At 40.0% G+C, this 24,796-nt stretch overlaps 1 protein-coding gene across 1 annotated transcript in view; it reads left to right on the plus strand.

Annotated features, from left to right (window-relative positions):
* PACRG (parkin coregulated) overlaps positions 1-17,270 on the plus strand; it is a 239,793-nt gene extending 222,523 nt beyond the window's left edge. The window contains exon 6 of the mRNA XM_005150118.3: positions 16,801-17,270. Within this exon, the coding sequence (XP_005150175.2) occupies positions 16,801-16,961 (161 nt within the window). The 3' untranslated portion in view covers positions 16,962-17,270. The remainder of the gene's footprint in view (positions 1-16,800) is intronic.
* Positions 17,271-24,796: the final 7,526 nt, after the last annotated feature.

Below are 24,796 nucleotides of genomic sequence, written 5' to 3' on the forward strand. Positions count from 1 at the left end.
TCGTTTCTGTTTTCCCCAGTGGAGTTCTGCAGCTGATGCGATAAAACCGTTCTACATCAATAATTTTTTCAGTTTATGTTTCCTGAAAAATTCGGCTTATGGAAATAAACCATCTTTGTCATTCAGTGGGAAAACTTCCTTGTCTTTCCTTACAGATCTGGTTTCTTGATACAAATGCAGTGGTTTTACAGTGCATATAAAGGTGCATAACAAATGTTGGCAACTGTAATGATCTTTTGAATCTTCTTCAGACGGTTGTAGTTAAAGCTGTGCATTTAAAAGCATGTCAGTAATGTAAGAAAATGATTACAGCAAAATTTGCTTTCCCTAGGCATTACAGCTTACATATAAATAAAAGCAACTTCAAAGCTGAGAAATTTTCTTTCTCATGACATTCCTTACCAAAGTCTCACAGTGTTTCATGGTCATGTGTGCCTTTTCCTGTTAGAGGAGTAATGTATAGCTGTATTTTTGGTACTGTGAAAAAAGTTATAACAACATACCTAGCACTTTTCATATTGAAAAATAAGCTAATTAATCGCTGTAATGGGCAGAGAAAAGCTAACTCCCTCTCTCGTTTAGTCTTCTGAAACACACTGATTTACATGGTGAGGCATGAATATAGCTGACAGCAGTATTAAGTCCTTCATTTCTTAATACTTTGCGTATGCTTGCCTTGCTTGGTTGCTTGCTTCTTTAGTTAGGACATGCTTTTGGAATAAATAAGCACCCTTTAGTCCTGATTTTGCAATCACTTACACACTTGCATGGCAGTTTCCTGAATCAGATGAATCAGACCTATGTCTGCTTATGATATTGAGAACTGCATTTTATGTCACATGAGATTTATCTTGTTGGGAAATTTTGCATTAATTTTGTTGAACTCCATTTTCTGAAGCTCCTGATGCACATGCTTAATATTTTCCTTATCTTCCTCTATTTTATCCTCATTTGTTTCACTTTTTTTTTGTTGGTAATATTTTGCTTAAGCTCACAATGTTACAGATGATGCTAGCATCTAGTTTATGTTTGCCCAACTTGCCTTATGGTCACACCAGTTTTTCTTGAATATTTGGAAGGACCTCTTGTGAGTAGCACACAGAAAAACCATCTTTATGTAATTTCTATAGGTTGTGCAGTAAAATAATGCCTTTAACTGTTACTGCAATATAAATAAAAAGACAAAGAATAAGCTTGTATTGCTTTCAGATCAGTTATTACGTCTGTAAAAACATAAACAGTCATAAATAAATGAAGATAGATGCAGAATAACCATCTGTTAGGAAGTTAGTTCAAGTCAAAACACTTAAAACTTGGCACTGTAGATGTATTCATGTAAATGTGTATTTAGGCATTTAAATACCTAGCCTCATGTGTAGATGTTCTGATTCACTGTAGCTTTCGTTTAGGAACTGGTAAGGGCTCAGGATCAGCCCACTCAGGTAGCTACCAAAGACTGGATTCAAATGCTAAACTCTGGGTCTCCCTGAAAACACTGGCACAAGCTCATAGTCTAACAGAAGGCCGGTCCTACTGATTCTTCCTTGCCAGATCATAAGCATGTAGGTCACAAGAGCCTTTCTCTATAGTACCTAATTTTATAATTAGATAAAATCTCCCTGATCATGAAAGATGTAGTTTTGAAGCTACATAGGTTCAATGATGCTGTACTTATTTCTTGCTTCCTGGGAGGGCGCTTCACCACTAGGTTTTCGAACTATAAAAACTAAAGCAGCCATTGCTGCCTTTGCTCATGTTTTCTTGTTTTGTTCTGGTTTGGTTTGTTTTTTTTTGCATGCCTTTTTGAAAATACAGGGCTTGATGTGCCACAAGGTTATTCTGGTTTGTATGTCTCTCCCCACCCCCACAGCTCCCACAACTTTTAAACTCATTGTGCAAAATTCAAGGGGTCAGAGTTTGTGGAAAAATAAGCACCTGGGTAACGGGAAGATTCAAATTCATGCCCCGGTGAGAGAAATGTTGGTAGGGTGTAAAACACGTAAAAGGTGTCAAAACAAGCCTTAGCTTATACTATAAGGTATCATTCATTACTGCCTTATGGCACAACTTGCTTTTAAAGAAATCATTCAGTCTCACCCAAAAGGAATGGCAATAAATACCTATCCTCAGGAAAACTTCTGGGCTGTAGTTCCAGGGTTGATGCAACCATTTCAGTCTCAGAAACAAAGCAAGATTTTAGATACTGTTCTGCTCTCTGTTCCCTACTGTCTGCCTTTACTGATCAGCCTTTCACTCACTTGGACTTTGTTCTTGGGAATGTAACTCCTACCTTATGCTGTGAGGAAGGTCTAGTGCAACCCTACCAATTTTCCTGCAGATCCCATGTGGTAGTTATTAGGTGTTGCAACTCCTGACTTGGTCTGAAATTTCTGTATGAGAGTTATACAATGATGTTGTCTCTTTCTCTGTGTCTCTAATTCTGCCTGACTGTTTTCACAGTTGTCTTCCATGGATGTGTGAAGTTAAGTCAGTCTGTTAGCTGATAACTGTGAGTGCTATTATTGTTCCTCTCCTACAAAATCAAGTTCTTATTTTGTACAAAATCAAGTTCTTATCTTATTTCGCCTACAGAGCTAGAACCATAAGCCATGTTTTAGCCAATCTGGGCTGATAGATATGAATATATTACAATAGCAAGAAGATGTAAATAAACTGATATTAGCCTGACTTCCTCTGTGACTTCTGAGGATTCAGTGACAGTGGTTATAATCTCTGCCAGACAACTATCGGCAGTTTTAGGAGCTGTTGAGGCAGATGGCTGAAGCACTAGATCTGATAACAAGCGTGCCTAAAATGACTTACTGACTTTTCAGCATTTTTTTATATTAAGTAGAGAGGAAAGCTTATGCCCCTCTAAAATGAGGATATTACCAAACCAGCAAGAGATCTCTGTATAACTCTATTTTTATCCATATGATTAAAAGGATAGAAAAGGAGAGGTCTCAAGCACTGTGAGGCTGTTGGTACCTCTCCTGTCATGGACTGGTAACAGCCTTAGTTCACCTCCTCCATCTTGAGAAGTCAATACTTCAGCTGATAGCACACATTCCTGTAGAAGCCCTATACTTCTATTACTAAGGCTGATATTCCCTTCCAATCATTTTCCAAAGTAAACTTGTAATATTCTTACTTGTGAGATTCTTACTCAGAACTCTAAAGGAGAGATATTGCATCCTAGCTACAGACATGCAGCTAAGCCTATCTACCCTTTAAGAAACTTAACTAGGCAAATGCATATGCTTGGCTTCCTTTCCTCTACTTTCAGCCCTTGTGTTTCTTTGTCTTCTGTTCTTCCACATTCTTGTCCCTGGGACAAGAATTGTCTGATTTACTTACTAGTCAAGTGCCCAATAAACTTTGGCTGTGCTGGCCAATTTAATTCAGAAGGGCCTTTCTAGATATCACCATTCAGTGATGAGACTTCTTGGTGACTCAAGAGTTTTACTTACATGAATTTATGGACACTAGTATAAGTTATTCTTTTCCCTTGAAATAACATGCCATAGTTTTCTTAAAAAGTCACTATTCTGCAGCAGCTGCTGTTGTCCAAAAATGCTCAGTGATATTTTTCTGAAGCAGAGCTTTCTGTTACTCTAGATGTAGTGCTTACATGGGTACCAATTCAGCACTGCAGATGCAGAGTTGGATCAGAGACCTGTAAGCTCATCACAGCCATTACCACTAAACAATGTAGGAGGTGAAACAGCTATCTGTGGGCTGCTGGGGAGAGGTGATAAAGGAATTCTGTGAGGCATTACTTCTCCCTTTCCTGTGGAGGTTAACCATATCCACTGGGCAATATGCATCTCAAGAAAACTGCAAAAGAATATTACTCTTTAAATATGTATCGTTTAGATATTAGTCATGCTGTCTTCCAGGTTATCTTTTCAATGGGTCCCAGTTTTATCTAAAAAACCCCACTCATGACTTTCCTTCGTAGGAATGGCCATATCATTGTTATTAATGTAAAGCTAGTAACAATGTGTGAACGTACTCTCAGATCATCCAAGTGTGAGGAAACATACTTAGGTTGCTAGGGAAGAATTGTCTTGAGAGCTTTTTACTTTTGTTCTTCATTATCATACATGAAAATGCAAACTTACAAATATTCAAACACATTGTGCTCTGCCTTGCTATTTAACTGTTTTCTTGGCTACTAGTTATAAACCTCTAGGCTAGCCTGAATTGACCAAGAGCATTCAGCTATATCACTTCTTGTCGTCTCTTCCTCCCTGTCCTGACATGCATGTGTGTGTGTGTGTGTATGAGCTGTTTTCCTTCTGAAGCTGAACAGCTGTAGGCTTGTCAGGCACCAGAGCTGGAAGGGCTGTAAGAGGAGTGAATGATGAATAAATATTAAGATTGCAGTTACAAAATGTAGCATGCTTTAATGATAAGTTGGAGAATGTGAGTGCTATGTGCCAAGATTGGCGGGAGAATAATAAATTACATTTCTAATCCTGTGTTTTAAGGCTCTGTCACAGCAAGATGTGAGGACAGCAAACACTCAACCATGGCAAGGGAGATGAACTTACTGTAACTAGTATATTTCCATCGGTCTACAGATACCTGCTATTTGCAGCAGTTTAGGACAAGCAAATGCAAATTCACCTGAGAAGCAAAAATTCTTTTTCCAGCTTTACTGTTCAGATTCATTGATTCTGTAATGAAGTGAAAGTGTATTAAGAAAAATATCAGAAACTAAACCAGAAGTGCTGTTTGTTAGCAGCTTGATGTTTTCTATGTGACGGCACTTGTACAGATATTATAAAGGTATTACTAGTGTTAACCAGGCTCCAGTTTACTCTGCTGAGCATGTCATGTATCCTGCTTGTACACAGAAAAGCCATTTTCACTTCTATGTATAGTCCCAGAATAGATAAGTTTAAAGGTCTTTTTCAGTTAATGTGTAAAAACAAGTACAGCCTTAAGAGATCATGTGCTTATGGACGATTGCAGTTCTTCAGGTGTAAGAGAATATAAGAAACAGCACCATTTTTTTTTCCTGTATTCATACACACCAACATTAAAATTGTATCAGGACACTGTAAACCAGAAAAATATATTCTTGATTCTTTTTCCTATAGCTAGGACCTATGATTGCTTTTTATTTTTGTCAGAGAAATACTATCTGGAATAGGAAAAAAGATTCTGCATTAACAGTTTTTAGTGGAACACCACCATTGTCTTAAAATAATGAACAAAAGTAATAAAGTTTAATAAAATAAATTAATGGTTTTGTGTATTAAAAATTATTTTCTCTGGAAATATTGTAATATATACGAATAATAGTTTCATCTCAAAAGCAAAGCCACTAATAATTTCTCATACTTTGGGTTTTATACACACCTATTGTGCACAATAAATTCTTTGTTATGAACAACTATATTTAGGCATCACTAAAATGCTCATGTTTTAATAACACTGCAACCCCTTTATGAAAAGTTGGGAAGACATTTTAAAAAACACAGTCTAGAGTCTATGATACCTACAATGGCATGGTAAATAATGATTTTACATTGGCTAGTAAAGGAAGTAATCTTATAAAAGTTGCGTAAGTGGTGAAACAAATGGGTTTGCTGTGTATTGCAAGAGCTGCTAAATCTCAGTAGGTGGTCTAAGTACTGGGTCAGGTTACTGCAAAAGCATGTGTAAATATCTTCTGTCTTTGTACATGCCCACTGATGTTATCAATAGTATAGTTAGTGTTAGCTGCCATTGTAGTTCAGTTTCTTTCTGTTGGTTTTTTTTTTTGAATTCAGCAAAGTTCTTCTCAGACAAATGAAAATAGCAGAGAGGTCAGGAGCTCACAGTATCAGCGTGCTCCACTATTTGAGTTCCTGCAGTCTTAATGGCAAGCTAGAGAAATAAGCAGTTGTATCTGAGGTGGCTGAATTAGTAACCACTGAGATAGGTTATGCAATTCACAACATGCCACCAAGCAACTTCCCTCTGACTGATTTATCTCAGGAGAAATACATGTTCAGAGAAATAGATGGTTCCTCTGTTCATTTAATATCAATAAAAAGTTATAAGTGATCTCTAAAGGAAGATATTTAATGACAATATTTAAAATAACATGTTTAAAATTAGCTTAGGTCAGAATAAGGTTTGAAAAACTCACTAAGTTATACTGGACAGCTCTCGTATCCCGACTCTTTAAATCACTCTCCCTTCAGCTTACTAATCCATAATTTAAAATGACACAAGAAGATGCAAAGAGTAAATGTTTGAGATGATCACCTGCTGTACTTTATTTTTGTTCAGCTGTAATCTCAGGCTAGTAGTAATATATCCTCACTAAGCTGTGTGCCACAGAATACAGGAGTGGCTTCTTGGCCTAACATATAGTATCTTCAAGCATCGCTTCAAAAGATTTAAGTGGTATATAAGAAGAGGAACAAGAACAGCAAATTTCTATAATCTGAGATATTGGGGTTTTTGCATGTCAATTTATTTCCCCCATCTACAAGAAGGGCCAGAAGGAGGATTTACAGTCAAGGGGAACTACAGGCCTGAAGAAACTCCTGGTGAAACTGGCTGCTCATGGCTTGGTTGGGTATCCTCTTCATGGGGTAAAAAACTGGCTGGATGGCTGAGCCCAAAGATTGGTGGCGAATGAAGTTAAATCCACTTGGTGCCCAGTCACAGGTGGCATTCCCCAGGGCTCAGAACTGGGGACAGTTCCATTTAATATCCTTTATTAATCATCTGGACAAGGGGATTGTGTGCAACCCCTCTAAATTTGCAGATAACACAAAGTTGGGTGGAACTGTTGATCTGCTTGACAGTAGGAAGGCTCAACAGAGTGATCTAGACAGGCTGAACTGGTGCGCTGTTTTATGATGTTCAAAAAGCTTAGTGCTGGGTTCTGCACTTGGGTCGCAACAACCCCATGCAACCCCCCCAATGGCCTGGGGACAAGTGGCTGAAAAGGGACCTGGGGATGCTGACTGACAGCTACTGAATGTGAGCCAGCTTGTGCCCAGGCAGCCAAGAAGTTCAAGAGCATCCTGGCTTGTATCAGAACTAGTGTGGCCAGCAGGGCCAGAGCAGGGATTGTTCCCCAGTGCTGGGCACTTGTGAGGCCACACCTTGAACACTGTGTTCATTTCTGGGCCCCTCACTAGGAGAGAGATATTGAGGCTGGAGTGGGTCCAGAAAAGGGCAACAAAGCTGGTGAAGGGTCTGGAGAACAAATCTTATAAGGAATGGCTGAAGGAACTGGGGTTGTTTAGTCTGGAGAAGAAAAGGCTCAGGGGAAACCTTATCACTCTCTACAGCTATCTGAAAGGAGGTTGTAGTGAGGTAGGGGTTGATCCCTTTCCAAGTAAAAAATGACAGGACAAGAGGAAAGGGCCTCAAGTTGCACCAGGGAAGGTTTAGGTTGGATATTTGGAAAAAATATCTTCACTGAAATGGTTGTCAAGCATTGGAACAGGCTGCCTAGGGAAGTGGTTGAGTCATCACCCTGAAGGTATTTAAAAGATGTGTAGATGTGGCACTTGGGGATATGGTTTAGTGGTGGACTTGGCAGTACTACATTAATGGTTGGACTTAATGATTGAAAAGTTTTTTTTTCCAACCTAAATGATTCTATGATTCCCAAAGAACTACAGCTTTCCTTATGAAACTGTCATCTTTGTTGTGAGAGGATCTCAGCCATTCAGCATGTTGGGCTGGAGGCTGCTGGGCTTCTTGCTTTCTTTTACACTCAGGACACCTTTGAATAACAGGCCAAGCAACAAAAAGTATAGGTGCAATTTTGACAAGGTTAGAGTATCTAATTGAATAGTTCTTCTTATTCACTTCTCTTTCTTCACACCTAATGCAGCAAGAATGTTGAAAAAGATAAGAGACAGTTTTGTGAGAGATTCCTAAAGCCTGCCTGTGGTGTATGTGCAGTTCCTATATTGCTCTCAGAGGCTGCAATGTTCGCAATCCAAAAGCTGTGAATATGCAGAAACACCACACCCAGGGGACACAATTTTCTTTCTTTTTTATCTGTTTTACATTCTTGTAAGTAAAAATTACACATTATAATTGTCCTGGTTGGAGCAGTAGCAGTCATTTTTCTCCCTCTTGGTAGCTGGTGCAATGCTGTGTTTTGACTTTCGGGCTGGGAACGGTTGCTGATAGCAAGTATGTTTTGAGTTACTGCTCGGGTGTTTGGTTTGTCCAAGGCCTTTTCTGAGCTCATGCTCTGCCAGGGAGGAGGGGAGGCCGAGAGGAAGGAGAGACAGGACACCTGACCCAGGCTAGCCAAAGAGGTATTCCATACCATAGCACGTCATACTCAGGAGGTAACCGGGAGAGACCCAGAAGGGCTGGAGCTCTGGGGGGATGGAGGAGGTATCGGTCGGTGCTTGGTCAGGCAGGGTGGGGTGAGTTATGGGTCGGCGGCTGGTGAGGTGTTGTATTCTCTTCACTTGTTATTGGCTTTATCATTATTATTTGTAGTAATAGTGGCAGTAGTGATTTATGTTATGCCTTAGCTATTAAACCGTTCTTATCTCAACCCATGGGGGCTACATTCTTTGGATTCTCCTTCCTAACTCTCCGGGAGTCGGGGGAGCAAGGGGGGGAGTGAGTGAATGAGCTGTGTGTGGACATTTTAGTTGTATAAAAATTGGGGGTTTTCTGTTTGCTTGAAAAGATGTTATAAATTCATATGTATGCTTCTCTTAATGTAAAATGAATGGCTGTTAACTAGCTTTTGATAAGTATTTATTTTTATGTCCTTTATGTTCTTCATAAAAAGAATGCAAATTCATGTCTTGGGAAGGTAATTTTTATTAATTATTTTTATCTATAATATGCACTGATCCAACTGAAGAAACTCAGAAACAATAGTCACATTATTGAGTTTACTTTAGAAAAATACGTATTACAAAAATTTAAAGATAAACTAAAAGGACATATCCTGACCCTTATAAGTACATGTATCTGGGGGAGCAGGGTGTTGCTTTCTGTCTGGCTTGGGGATAAAATAGCACATGCCAGATTCAGTGATAGCTGTCCTTTAAAATGCATAAATTCTCTCCTTGTCCCATAGCAATGAAAGAAATCTTGGCAAATCCACAGAGTCATTCACAGCTTTCATCTCCTTGTCCCTTCTCAAATCACTGCTAAAGCACCCTCATTTGACTTCAGGTTCTTGCTTATTTCACTTAATTAGGGAACAGAAAAAATAGAAAATTGTCAACTTCTGGCATATCCAGCAACTTATAGGCATATCTAACAACCTGCTCTCATAATTCTGATGGGAATTTTTTTATATATTGACCTACTTTTTGGTTGCATTTCAGTGACAACAAAGGACTCGCCCTTCTGTCACAAAGTTACGAAAGCAGTTACTGAATCATTTAGTCATCAATGAAAGTTTTGATGGGCAAGCTATAACAAACAGGGTCCTTAAATAATAATGATTTTGAACAGTGAATTTAGACAGGCCAAATTCCATTAGTACATGACAGATGTACAAACATATCAACAGTTATTAACATGAAGAAATTAATTACTGGGCTTTTTGCTTGTGGAAAAAAAAATAAACCAAAAAAAAAACCCTAGGGCTTCCCCTCAAAAGCATTTTGGTTACATTAATAAAAATATTTCAGTGGGGGAAGGAGGACGGATTACCAAGCAGCTTAAGTTTAAATATGAATAAACTCCGTGTTAAAAATTGGCTGTTGTAGGGTTATGTTTTGTACTGAAATCAGCATTCTTTAAAGCATTTTGGGACTTTCAGCTTTGTCACTTTACATTACATTTAAAAATAAATTATGTTTGTTCCACACATATGCAAAGATTTCTTTCCATGGTTTTAATTCCTTTTGCATTAATTATGCTATGTTTGGATGAGAAAGTAATGTGACAAACAAGTGTATTTCACAACAGTCCAGCAAAGCTATGCAAATTTTGCACACACAAGCATGATTTCCATCTTAAAAAAAAAAAGTATTTGCTTTGTACTGGCTTATATACATCCAAAACAAAAGGAAGAACATCAGATTCACATAAGTAGTGCAACTTCTTTTGCACTTTAAGCATGATTTGTGACTAATGACCATTTTGCAACAGTAAACAGTGTACCAAGGCCGCAGAGATCTCAGCCTCCAGTTTCTGTTCCCTTGTTAAGCATGATGTTTATCTAAGTTTATTTAACTCTGTTTTGTTAGATATTGATCTGTAGCACAAACATAAGCAAACTCCAAAGTCTGCATTGATTGGAGAAGTTCAAGTACATATAGGGAAAAAAAATCACAATATTCTCTTATTTTTTAACCTCACTGGTCTAATATGTTTGCTAATGCGATTTGCTACAAAAGCTGTGATTTCATTTTCATTATTGTACTTCTATTAAAAAAAAAGAAAGAAAGAAAGAAAGAATTCTGGGCTTAGAAAGGATTACATCTGATGTTGCTAACATTTCCTGGAAATGGAAAACTGTGATAACAGCTGCTGTCTTGGCTCATTTTCAGATGGGTTTTTTGGTTTGTTGGGTTTGGTTCTTTTTTTATACCGCAGCAATTTACGAGTAGTTACAGCTATCTCTAGTAGGCTTACACCATTAGTAAAACATCCTAAGTCAGTCAAATGTTTCCTTTCCAATCAGAGCACTTCCTCCACTTACTGAATTGTTGACTTTTTGAACAGTATTTATAGAAATGGCACTTAGATTTTAAAATAAATGCTGATTTATGAAATAACTAAAAGCTAGCTGCATATGCAAGATAACTATAGAAAGAATCTGTATTTCACGCTAAAGCAAAATGCCTTCAATGAGAGTTAAGAAAATCATGGAAGCATCTTACTTAGATAATACTTAGCTGATTTATATCAAAAGTACAAAATCATTTTTTCTAAGACCTATGATGAGCAGAAATGTCTCTCTATTATTATTCTTTTTAAGTTCCAAGCATACATTCTTCTTGGATTGAAATATTCTGCAATCTCTACAGTACTGTAGCATTGTAAAGTCATAAACACTCAAAACTAGTGGTGAAAAATAGAAGGAAGAACCAAGTAAAAAGAGAGAGCTCTGTGTGTTGATAGTGTCAAAAACCAGGTCTGTGCATATTCAGAGGTTTTGACCTCCTTAAGGTATATAAGTGCTTTCAGCTTTAGAGTTTTCAAGTGCTTTGAAAGATAGATGTTAATTTTTTTAAAAGGTGTGTTTTCATAGTTTCCAGTCAGAGTGTTAATGAAATTTTATTAATTTTTCAGCCAAATCTATGCCTCTTGCTTTTGTATATGATTAAGATTACAACAGCAATGCTACACTGAATGTGTTACTAAAACAAAAGTTTAGGTTTGTTTTCTATCAAAACAGATAAAAATTCTCCATGTCAATTCTACAACTTCAGCAAATCTTCCTTTGCCAAATATATTTCGATATTTAAGGAGTAGTGCTTCCCTTCATCACATTTGAAATGGCAGGTGAAAAGCTCTGCCAGCTCCAGATCTCTGCACTGTTTCTCATTCTGGGATTACTCTGCTCTGAGCAACTGCAAATATTTCACTCTGAGTAACCTGACCTAACTTTGAAAATGGAGCTGATATTGAGCCGGGCATTTGGACCACTTGGCTCCAGAGGTTCTTTCCATCAGAAATTATTCTATGAGCTCTTTTTTCCAATGCTCCAGCTTTAGGACCAGCCTGCATGAAGTCAGTTTGTGCTTTTGTGTGCACCTAATCTAGACATGCCCTTAGAAATATTTAAAACTGGTGTTCATGTTGTTCTGAGCCCTCAGGAATGGAACACGGGATTTTCTGTCTGGGTTAGTAATGTCCAGAATTTGTAACCTTCTGGTGGCTTTTCCTTCACCTAAGCCAAACGAACTGGCTATTTCTTAGCAGACAGGATGGTCTAGAGTCCTACCCTGTGACTTTTCACAGACTTTCTATTAAATGAATAGGGAGAAGGAACTACCTTATCCTTCCTGGAACTGACAATTTCAAAGCACAGCTGAGTCACAGTGAGAGGAGCAGTGGCAAGGAGCCCTCCTCCTCCCTGCCAGACTTACTCATTAGGGCTTTCATTTTCCACACCAGCCAGGAAGCCAACATATTTTATAACAATTAAACTAATCCTAACAAGAGGACTTTGAAAAATTAAGCTCTGAACTGTATCTGAACAGTGAACGCTATGTGAACCCTGACATAGATACATGTCAATCTATAGTTAAAATCAACTTCCATGTATTTTTTCATATTGATGCTAACTCCTAGAAGAAAAAAAGTCCTGAAATTTTCCACAAAATATTTTAATGCTAGTTTGTACTGCTTACGTGTATGTTGTTCTCTGTCAGGTTTTTCTGTAGAAATACAATTCTGTACTGAGAAACATATCTGCAACTTACAATCCAATCACTGTTGGCTTTTTGAAGGAAAAACCTTATTCTGTTAAGTGGTTAGCATGCTGGATTACTGTAATAATTTTAATTGCTGAAAACACATGTTGGATTTACTAGGATGTACAAGCAGCTTAAAAATTGTTTTTACCGTAGTTATATTTTACTATAAATAGTACTTTCAGCATATACATAAAAAAGCCAAAAAGCATTATTTGTGACTAATCCCTTTCTTGACTCGGAGCAAGTCACTTTACCTTTTGGTATCTTTGTTTCTCAAGATTCAAATAGGGAGGAATAATAACTACCTTTCAAAGCAAGTTTATTGATTTGTATACAAAAAAAAACCAGCCCAAAAACATTATACAAGAGCTCTTAGTTGTTAACTAGTAGTTAAAAAAACTTCTGCTAGGACCTACTTGTTCCAAGACAAGTTGAAATAGATGCTTGTGTATATATGCACTTAAAAGTTCATCAGTAAAGAAAGGAATGGCCTTTGAGTAACAATTTGATTTAAAACATCACTTAACCTAGGGACACAGGGCTTCTTTCACTGTCTCTTCAGAAATCTCTTCTACATATTATTCTGTCCCCCACACTAATCATTCCTCAGATATTTAACATCTGTGGAAATTCTAATATCCCAAGATCTACAGCATCCCTACAGCAACAAGTGTATCGAAACTCCATTTTTAATCTGTGTGTTCCACGAAGCAGAACCTTAGGAAGAGCCACCACCAGGAGCAGGCTCTGTTATCTGTAGCATACTTACAGCATACTGTACTTCAGCATATTCAGGGTATTAGAAAAAATTATTTTCGAGAGCTGACCTGCCTTGAAGTCAAATATAATGAACTGAAAGAATGTCTCAGACACTTTCATATGCTAACAAATGTCCCTATTCTTATTCAGAGATAAGAATAGATCTGCGTTGGTTTACATTTCTCATTCACTCCAGTACTTAAAAGTTGTCATATCAAGCTCTTATTGCATTGATAGAAACTTGCTTGTCCTTCTTTAATGAAGTACAATATTATATTTGTAGTATTACCGTAACAAAATTTTAAAATGAAATTAGGTGGAATACAATTAACACCAGATATTCATTAATATCCTGAATCATGAATAGAAGCATGTCTAGACTTAAGTACAAACCACATTTTAAAGCAAAATTCAAATCCACCTCCATTCCCTGCCAAAGTCTAAGTTCAGTCCCTGAGGGTCTGAGCAGAGTTTCCTTAGCTACAGCAGTTGGCATCAGCAGTGCTGATGGTACGGCAGGGAGTGCCACTCTTGGGCTCAAAGCACTGGGTGATTTCATCAGCTAGCACAGGTCTTGACAGGTGCAAAGCCTTTCATTTAATGTTAAGGACTATAAAACCTTTGGTGCATGATTTAGAATACTAGGAACTAACTTTTTTATCCAGGAAGTAAAAATGAGATCTCTTCCAGAGTGTAGTCCTGTAGATCTCTTTCAATGCATTTCTTCTAAACACAGAAATAACATTTGCTGTGAAAAGAGTTCTTGGTGCATGCTAAATTTGCCAGACATTTCACTTCGAGACAGAGATATGACAAATGTGCTTCCTAGCATTTCCATGTTGATTTATTCTTCCTCACAAAGGACAACTTCATAAAAAGCTTGAATCAGATTCATGTTCACACTTTACATATGCAACGTTTTTGTGGGTGACAAAGTTGGCTTCTCATGCAAACTAACTTGGAAATAAAGTCAAACCATGCTGAGACTGCTATACTTCAGCAGCTATTTTCTTCCAACTAATCTTCATTATTATTATGACTAGATATTTACCCTTAGGTGCATTGGGCAGATCATTGTGACTCATCCGTTTAGTGGATGTTGTCCTGTTGGGTTAATGATTATCTTTTTTGGCTGAAGAATTTGTTAATTCCTGTAACTGCATAGGATAGCTATTTTAGTACTTAGCCGGTGACCTCGATACTGACATAACCTTTCTGGTATTATTAGTTGTAGCTTTTGTCATGACATTAATGTGAATTATGGCTGTCTTGAGGATACAAACCTTCATATAGCACAAATAGTCTGTAGGGAAAAAAAAATGTAATGATGGTCTGCACATCACACATTCAGTTTTCCCTTGCATACTATTTCCATTATCATTGCCTCATTTTCTTTTAATCAAGCACCTAGGGCATCATTTTTTGTACAGACTGTGCTCTATAATAAAGACTATAACAGGGGATTCTGGAAAATACCTATGCTACCAGCATTATCACGCTGTCTTGTTGGCCTCCTCCAAACTTGCTTAGCAATATATCACCCTTACTTCCAGAGCTTATTTTTTTACTACTTCTTTGAAAGAACGATGAAAGCTGTGTAAGCTCATTAGCAGAGCATATGTGCAGGCTTAAAATTACAGGTAAGAGACAAATGGTTGGAAAGTCAGTAATCCCTTTATGTATTTACCAAAATTTAGGTCAAGGTTCAGGGTTTCCTTTCTTCAAACCAGTGAAATGAAATATACCTTCAGGTGTTCTGGGGAGTGCTGGCAGTGCACATGCAACACAGGTGATGAGCCACAGTTGACATCAGTTGTTTTCTCTTTTGTCTCAATTGCACTCAATTGCAAAGGGCTTTTCTTTTTGCACCAGTATTTTGTACAAGACAATCCTTTTATTTAATAGGTCTTGTTGTTTCCTATACACTCGCATAACCTGTTATTTTTAACATTACAGTAAATTCATTGTAGGAAATTTTGATGTCACAACCCTGGCTTCTCATGTCAGTGAAATAAAAGTTAATATAGAGGAAAATATTAATTTGCTTAAGAGTAATCATAAAAAAATATTACTGTCTTTCCACTTGAAGCCCCATCCTTGTATGTCCCATCTGTGTTTGTGTAAACATTTTGCAAGAAGCAAAGTGACACAAATGTGTGTAAGGAGTCTGAAAAGCTGGTGCACATATAATTAACTTGGAGCGCCATCAGGTATTTTACAGGAAAATTCAGCAAAAGGATGATTTTTACTCATATTCATCAGCTCTTTCTTCGTGGACATAGTTCTTCAGTTTTTACTGGTAACAAAGTCACAGACTTTAAATCCAGATCCTCAGGATTAAACCCTGAACAGGTTGTGAGGTGCAGTTGTGTGTCTATGTCCCACCAATCTGGAGATTTTGAGGCAGCAGTGGAAGCAAAATCTACTCTCACCCTTGAGTGCACTGCATTTCTGATGTGAAAGGCAGGCACTACCCATGAAGGTGATTGCGTTGTCTTGACAAACATATCCTTTGCTGGCTGGCTGAGAGTGTCAATAAGCAAGCAGCACTATTTGAGATGCTAAATGTATGACATGGGCATATTGCCACCACTGCCCACAGTGAGACCACTGACTGACTGTGTGTGGACTATCCCAGAACAGTGTGACAGTCTCTCCCCTGGCCACTGCACCACATCTGATCTGAGTATGCTATGTTCCTACCAAATACTTTTATATATATATATATATAAATAAATCATGGAACACCTTTTATATATATATTACAATATATTTATGTATATGTTACAATATATATTAATACATATTATATATTACATATGTTATATAAAATATATATGATGTCTTTTATACCTATATGTCTTGGAATGCATTAAGATAGCTTCCATATTGTTTTAACAAAATGAAATGTATTTTCCTCCTTTAAATCTCTCAGCATCACTGCAGGTGAAGTTATTTTTTTTTGTTGTCTCAGTTTATAATCACAGCTGATGTTTTTAAAGAATTATGCTCTGTATGTACAAATGTGTCACCCTTGCTACTCCATGTTAGAGAAAGCAGCAGAAATGTTACTGCATCTGGGGGCTGCAATAATTTGTCCTTTTGACACTGACTTAATTTTACACATTTTTCAGGGAACAGAAATGGAATGTGTGCCATGTCAAATTCCAATATCTCTTTTAGGCCACGTGACATCCCTTTGGTCAAAAAAAAAAGTGTGTGAATATGATGTCTGACATGGAACAATCCCAAAGCAATACCTATTTAAGATTTTAAACCATACCAAGTCTAGCTTAAGTCACATTTTGTAGATAAGCGTTTATGCATGTTGCACTGGAATTTTGTCCTAAATAAGCAATGTTAAAAATAAAGACATAATGGTTTTAAGAGATTAACAGTGTAAGAGAGTCAATCTTCATGTTATAGAAGGATGTGTTTTCTTTATTTTTATTAGGATTTTTGCTTAGATACTGAAGTAATGCACACATAAACAAATTTTGAAGGCATACAGAGTTGGAGCCTGAGCAGAACCTTAAAGAGATATCAAAATCATCCTGTTTTTCAAATTCAGCTCTGTTTCATGTCATAGAGCAAAGTTTCTATTACTTCAAAGCATAACAGTAAATTTAATATAATTCTTGTTTTTTTCTGTTTCATTAACCAGTTAATTCAGGTGATGGGATAGAATACAGCCAACAGAAGCGTGAAAACATTGGCGATCTGATTCAAGAGACACTGGAAGCCTTTGAACGCTGCGGTGGAGAAAACGCATTTATAAACATTAAATACATGATCCCTACTTACCAGTCGTGCATATTAAACTGAGCTGTATCAAATGGGATGATTCCATTTGTGGTCTAAAAAAACTGTGTCTGAGTCTCTATGGCATCTTGTTAGTCATGCTTTTTTCTCTACAGCTGCTAAAATAGTGGCTTCTGGGGCATTAAAGTGTTAGCACTATTGTGAACAAGGCTTTCCAATAGATAAATAGTGCCTGTTCCTCTGATTACAATGGTGTACTGTGCTTGTTTGTTCCCTGAAAGAATCGCTCCCTTATAACAGAGCTGACTCGAGCAGGAATTGGAGTTAAACCTTCACTTGTATAGACAATAAAACTATAATTTTCATACACGATTCAGCAATTGCTGTTCTGTGTCCGCTTGCCCTGAGGGTGATGTCAGAGGCTATAACAAGAAGAGTTTATGCTGGCTGCTTAATAGGTGTTTGTCGTGGAAGAGAAACACCAGTTCAGCAATGCCTCTCTAGCAGCTGTGCCGAATAATGTGCACTGACATCATACAATAAAACTGTTGAATGTATATAGCAATTACAGCGGAAAAATATATATGGTCCATTATAAAGCACTGTCATTAAATTAATCAATGTTTCTTACACACTCCTCGTCTCAGCTTCCAGGTGTTTACCTTTTCATGGAACTTAAGTTCCTCCTGGCAAATATCAGTCACAACTGTAGTTTTGAAGACAAGAAGCCCAGAAAGAACTTCAATAAATCAGAAGATAGAGAGTACATAATGTATCAGTCCCTACAAAAACTGTTCATCTGGGTAAACACAGAATATACACATATATTTTTAAAGGGCACTGGGTATTTTTTATAACTGCAAGGTTGCTATTGCCTCTCTGTTGTTATTATTATGGTATATATGTGTACAATGTACAAGCTATTGTTACAGAAATCCTTACAATTTCCTACTCAGTTAGTTTCTCTCTGCATAACCACCACATGGAATTGATGTAATTATGGATTAAAGCAAGGCTATTGAGATTCACTTTATTGCTTTTAAAGCATTTCTATGGAATAAACCTACAAAAAATAAACCAAGTTTTACAATTCTCAAGGACAACTATTTAAAAATACCAAGTCAGCTCAAAAGCAGGAGATAGCTTTGAAAAGCCTGAGATTCTTAAAAGTGCAGACTTTGGGCTCATTTTGCTTTTATTCTGGTTTCTGGAAGCTCTTAAAATATATGCAAGTTGCACTTTCAAGTGTTTCTCTGTAACTGTTAGAGCTCGAAATGCACTCTTTGGTGTTAGACTCATGAGCCTTTTCCAAGTGCTTTTCCACATCCATATTCACACCCTAAAAGTCTTGCCTGTGTGAGAGACACAGCCCCTTACAATGCTGTGCGTTCTCTTGAGTGCATACTGGAAGCGTGGGGAGCACCTTCCCACCTTCTGATACGTTGAGCTGGATCTGTTGTTAGACTCACATTACACTTGCCTTTTTCTGTCCTGTGGGATCTTCAGCCTGTGGATTTTTTTATTATTATTATTATTTTATTATTATTATTTCTTCTCTTTCCTATAATTGAAAAATAAAAAAAAACACCAAAAACAAAACCCCAACAAAACTAACCAACAACTAAGGGGAAAATCTTTCCTCCTTCCACCTCTTTGAGGAACTGCAGCATCAAGTGATGCCACTGGCCACAAGTGCTCACCAGTCCTTGGTTTAGGGATGACTGCTGCAAGTGTACCCTTTTCCCAGGCTTTCTAATTGTATTTTGGTTCTTTCTGAGTGTTCTTTCATGTATCACCAGGGCTTCCCTCAAGTCCCTAGAGCTTAGGCAGTGTCTATCCTATGAGTAACACACACCTGGATGGATGAGCACATCCAATACGCTGCCTCACATCTAGGGTATCTGTAAATCTTTCACCTCCCAGGCAGAAAGGAAGGTGAAGCTTGGCTGCAGGCCCATGTCTGGGGAAACTCAAGAGCTTTGCCTTCTAATTTGCTGCACAGAGTCTAGAAGAATACACAGGGAGGCTAAGACCACATCTTGTCACAGCCGCACTGGCACTAACAGCAAAAACTTTGCTTACAGTTTCTTCCCCTTTCCCCTCAACAGACCCCTGTTCTGCACTGTCCCTGGCACCAGTTGGCCATGATTTTTCATTTGCTGGCAACTATGGGTTTGGTTACTGTGGCATTGCAGGTTTCCCAGGAGTACAGAGTGTGCTGGAGGACTGCTGCTTGGAGTGAGGCGAGTTATTCAGCTCAGAAACAAATGAAGCCCTTCATAAAAGGAAAAATCCCAGGCCACCTTTCACAACTTAGCTATTTGTATTCTGTTCTTAAAAGAAAGTCCAGTACACTCTTTGCCTGAGATCAAAAAAAGTCCTCAATAGCTGGCTTCAGCTCCCTCGCCACCGGGCTCCAGCCACAGAGCTGCTCGCAGAAAGGACAGTGCGGGAAAGGGCTCTTGTTCCTGGGATTTCCCCATCCTGTCAACCCTCTGCATCCCAGCAACACTGCCAAGGATGAGATGAAATTGCAGGCTTCTCACCAGCTTTGTAACTCTGTTCCCTGACTCACTCTTTTTGCATCTTCTGCACTTCAGCTCAACTAGGACAAGACTACAGACTGACAAACAGACATCATAGAGAACGGGTACTTCGTGCAGCTGCAGGCTTGGCCAGACCTAATCCCTTCAGCCCTGTGCACACTCCTGAAGATTTCTTTCACAAGATGTTGTTTCAACAAGGGACAACCTTATTGCAAACCATAAGGGCAATAGAGGTTATGCCTATTCACATCAGGAAAAATAGGTTTTACAGCTAAGTACCTTTGGTTGCATGTTCAGGAGGGGAACATTAGCCTCTATCATACTATTTCTTTGCCTGGACTGTTGCTTTAAAAGTGAACATTCTCCAATAACCTTATTAATTCTAGGAGCTGGACTGATATAAAGAAGCATGATAAAAACCACAGGTTGGTAATTTAGGAACACTGAGAATAAAACTATTTTAAGATGTCATTTTACTAAGCCAAACTGTAGGTCCGCCAACCTTGACAGTGTCCCTTTAAGCATGATCAGCAGCATATTTATAGGCAATTACAGCACAGCTCAGAGCACTTTATAAAGCACAAGATCAAGGACCTGGGTGCTTAAGCATATGAGTAATACTATGTCATTCAATACACTGCTTAGCTATTTTACTATGCTCAAAAAACGGAATTGTGGTTAAAAGACAGTAACTGCCTCTCTCTTCACTAGATGATATAACTGTGGTCCCTGACACTAGGGGCAAGCCAATCAACAGTTTCTAATTGCAATCAATTAAAAGGCACTCTAGGCCAGCTGTTTCAAGGGGTATAAATTAAGCATAGTGCCAGTAAGTGTAACTAGGATTTACAAAATTGATGTGATTTGTGCTTTACTTGCAGATCTTTTGTGGCTTTCTAGCTTTGCAGTGGCTGCAAGGTAAGGAGTGTCAGTAAAGGAATCTGTGTCATAGGTGCTGGCCGTATGAAACTAAGTGTTTGGGATGTCTCTAGTTTATCTTGATGAAAACATTAGATAGGCTGCCTGGTAGTTGTTTAGCTTAAAGAATAGAAAGCATATGCTAACACTGGGGGAGGGGAAGACTACCTGTGGCTGTCTTTGTCTTCATAATCATCAAAACAGGAATAAAGCAGATCTTTTTAATGATTCTTCCCCAAAGCTGTGTAAGGGAACTCCATACCAAGTGTCCTTGCTTTGGGAATTCTGGCACTTGTGAATGTTGGTGGGCGCTACAAAGCTGTCTCTCTGCAAGCTGTTGAGCCACAGACTAGTGCAATTTATCTATGTGGAGATGAGCAGGGATGGAGGTGACTGCAACTGTTGCCCAGCTTAGGCCAGGAGGCTCCTGTGGATGGACTGAGGCTGGCAGAGGACGCAGCAAGCTGCTGCCAGCACTGGCAGTGGGGAGCTGGAGCCAGGCTTCTTGCTGGTAGCTTTCCAGTGTTTCAAAGAGATGGAGCTGACAAAAGCAGTTTGAAAAGGGCCTCCCAGGAGACAAAAAAAAGGAAGGGTTATGGGAAGCTGTAAGTAGGAGAAAAGGTAGGGGACCCTGGCTGGGGGGGTGAGGGGTGGTGTAAGCCTCAGCCAAGCAGGGCGATAAAAAAAGCTAGAGCAGACGCTATGTGCTTTCCTAATCCTGTCTGGAGACCCTCTGACTTCCAGAAAAGCACTCTCCAGTCTGAGGGGCTCCGCAGGCAGTGGGGCAGTTCACATTTTTCCACTCATCTGTAACATCCTGTGTTTTTTGCTTTAAATAAAAGCAGTGATGTTTGCGGGAACTCTGGACAATGCCCGTCTGCTTGCAACCGCTCTGAGCTGCTTTGTGCCTCCTGGAGACCGGGAGAAGAAGGTTCATGCCCTGGCAGGACAAGAAGTTCCCTGCACCAGCCCCATAATCCTTCCGGCGCTTGGGGGGAGGGAAGGGGAGTGTGTGTGGTGGGGCATATCTTAGCTGGGCTTGTTTTTGCCTAGTGAATACAGCCTGGTCGTGTCTGTGGAGCTCCTCGCTGGGAGCTCTCCCCTGCTCAGGTCAGCGTGTCCAGAGGGAGGAGTGGGCCCCCAGTCCCTCTGGGGCAGCAGGTGCCCTCCAGCATGGTCTCTGCTGAGGTGGGTGCAAGTCTGTCTGAGCTGAGGGGGACTATCTGCGGTCTCGGGGAGGAGAGCTAATGTTTATAGCGAAGCTGGGGTCAGCTGTGTGCTGAGTGTCCCTTTTGTGATAACAGTTTGAGTGCTTATTCCCCAAATCAATGAATACTTAAATTTTACCAACACTTGAGAGTGAGTCAGGCAGCAGCGAACAGCGCAGCCCTTGCAAGCTACCAGTTCATTAGCGCCTGTGCTCTCCCCATGCTGGGGGCTGTGGCTGCCCCACAACAGTGCAGTGTCAGCTGGAGCCACGGTGCCCAGCACAGGCAGTAGTACTACTGCCCTCTCTGTGCTTCCCATTAGCAGTAGAAGCCCCTCATCCCTGCCACCCTGGTGTGGCCCTTGCCAGCTGGGCCCGTGCCCTGGGTCCCCTTCCTCTGGCAGAAAGGGAAGGCTGCTCAGGTATTTTGCTAACAGAGCCCCTCACATGGAGCAGAAGCTTCAAGCTGCAGAAGAACAGGCACCCTCATGGGGAAGGAAGTGCAGGATGCAGCTGTACTGGTGTGGCCCGGGCCTTTTGGAACTGCACCCTCCCTGACAGTGCTGTGGGCACTTATGCACAGGAGCCCTCTGCAGCTCTGCATCTGCTGTGGCCTGGTGACCCTGGCTGCTGAGGGTGTGGGGTGAGAGGGGATGAAATGGGAACTAATACTGGTGCTTTACAAATGCTGAAAGAGAAGTTAAATCCCAGCCTCTGTTCTCTGCCTTAGCGAGGGTTGGTTAAATGCATCGAGGTAACAGGAAGAAAGGAGCCATCTAAACAGAGAATTGTAGTGTTGGGTGTTGTATGCCTGTCTTGAGAAATGAGTATGACATACCCTTAGTCTACTGAGAGATCTCAGCAATCCAAACTTCCTGTGTTTGTCTGCATCAGCATAATGTTAAGTAAAATCAGAAGTTAAGGCTGTTGGAGGACAGAAAGGGAGCAGCTACATATTATCCTGCTGCTGCCACCTCCTCTGTGCTGTGGCACGGTGGCAGCATGTTTGTCTTGGGTCTGATCTCTGCACCTCTTCCACCTCTGTGGTCATATGAGATATCATTTGGTAGCGATGAGTTGACACCACTGTACTCAGTGTGATTGTGGATTAATGCATGGGTGCTTTTGGTAGCATATCATAGAACCACAGGATGATTTGGGTTGAAAGGGACCTTAAAGCCCAGTCCAACCTGGCCAGGGATGGGGCAGCCACAACTTCCCTAGGCAATCTGTGCCAGTGCCTCACCACACTCGCAAGGAACAATTTCTTCCTAATCTAAATCTAATCTAAATCTGCCCTCTTTTCAGTTTAAAGTGATTCCCCCTTGTCCTGTCACTACATGCCCTTGTAAAAAGTCTACAGATTTCTTGCAGGCCTCCTTTAGGCACTGGAAAACTGTTACAAGGTCTCCCTGGAGCCTTCTCTTTTCCAGGCTGAACAAGCCCAACTCTCAGCCTGTCTTCATAAGCAAAGTGCTCCAGCCCTTGGATCATCTTCATGGCCTTCTCTGGACTCGCTTGAGTAGGTCCATGTCCTGCATATGGCCCCAAAGCTGAATACAGTACTGCAGGTGGGATCCCATGAGAGTGGAGTAAAGGGGGAGAACCACTTCCCTTGACCTGCTGGTCATGCTCCTTTTGATGCAGCTCAGGATACAGCTGGCTTTCTGGGCTGTGAGTGCACACTGCCGGCTCATGTAGATATGTTGCAGCCACTAATATCATAACCACTGTAGGTCCGTGCTGTCTGTGGAGTCATGCTGACCCGGCATGAAATCATATTACTGTCTGGTATGGGTAAAATGATTAAAGAAAATGTGGACAAACTCCTCATAAAAAAAGAAAAATCATCATGAAGCTGAAAGAGGTCTCCCAATAGCAAGCACATCTTGTCAGCCAGGTGTACAACAGTGTTGGATGAGGCCTATGGGTATAGGGTTATAAGCCGGACAAAATTAATGATCGATATAAAACAGCTAACTCATGTCGCATGCTACTGCATTAATTGGTGAGGGGAAGGGGATGGGGGTGTTGGCTTTAAAGGGTGATCCATCCAACTCTGTATAAGGTTTCAATTTGTTTTCTGGGTGTAATTCCTGAGCGATCACCAAAAAGCAGCTCATCTTGCCTAACTCCAGCTCCAGAAGCAGGTAATGATATTATTCCATCTCCTGCATTAGTTGCATTACTTCATTTTTGTGTGTTCTTGCTTCCTGCTTCTCCCAGGTCCCTGTAGTGCTGTATTGAGCTGGAAGAGGCACTGAGAGTGGGTAGAGGAGCAGCTGATGAGAAAAGACAAGGAGGGAGCAGCTATTCCGGCAAAGGCTTGTCCCTGCCAGTTTGTTTTGGGGAACTTTCAGCTCTTTCACCCCAGAGCTATTCCCTGGGCATAGCTTAGGCAGAACATTTCTGGAATAAATCCTCATTTCTCTTTGTGCATAATGCTGTGGCGTATGGGAGAGAAATAGCAGCTCTTTTGCAGGTGGTGGATGGCAGGGAGAGTAAATGGCAGGAAGCTGTTGGCTCTGACTGCTGAGAGGCTGAGTTAGCCCAGCCTTTTGGGCCTGTGCAGCTCTGTGTCCCAAACCCCAGTCTCTCTGGGCCAACATTTGTTTCCCCAGATACTACCTGGGTGCTTTCTGTGGCTGGGAGTTTTCTGGTGTTTCTTTGGTGGAGCCTTTCTTAGCTCTGCTGATTGTGAAGGCCCCAGAGATGTGATATGGGGCAGCCTAGGACTTTCACCCCTCACTTCCTACATGACTTTCCCCTCTTTAGAAAGCAGCTATATTCTTCCTGAGGGGAAATATAATAGTACCTAGTAAAAAATAGTGCTTTATGTGCACTACTGTAAGCCCAAAGATAAAACCCAGATCTCTTCAAATGGTCTGGGTGTGGGGAAGGGGAATACTTGAAGCACTTGTTCAGCCCCACACTTCAGAGTGTGAATTATTCCTCAGCTATTCACTGGAAGAATTCCATGCCTGAAACTTTTTATTAACACTGAATCATTTATGTCTGTTACAAAGGAAGAAATTGCTACTGCACTGCCTCAAGAATCAAAGTAAAGGGAACATCTGCTCTAAACTTCTTGCATTCGATTATTGCTTGCTATGCGTTATTACTTACAGGAGTAATGTGACTGAATTAAAGCTTTTTTTCCTTGTGCCTGCTTTTATGCATCACTTTGGCATAAAATGTGTGGCTTGCTTAATATCAACCTACAGCTA

This window comes from Melopsittacus undulatus, chromosome 3, assembly GCF_012275295.1.
Source record: "Melopsittacus undulatus isolate bMelUnd1 chromosome 3, bMelUnd1.mat.Z, whole genome shotgun sequence".
Taxonomy (NCBI): domain Eukaryota; kingdom Metazoa; phylum Chordata; class Aves; order Psittaciformes; family Psittaculidae; genus Melopsittacus; species Melopsittacus undulatus.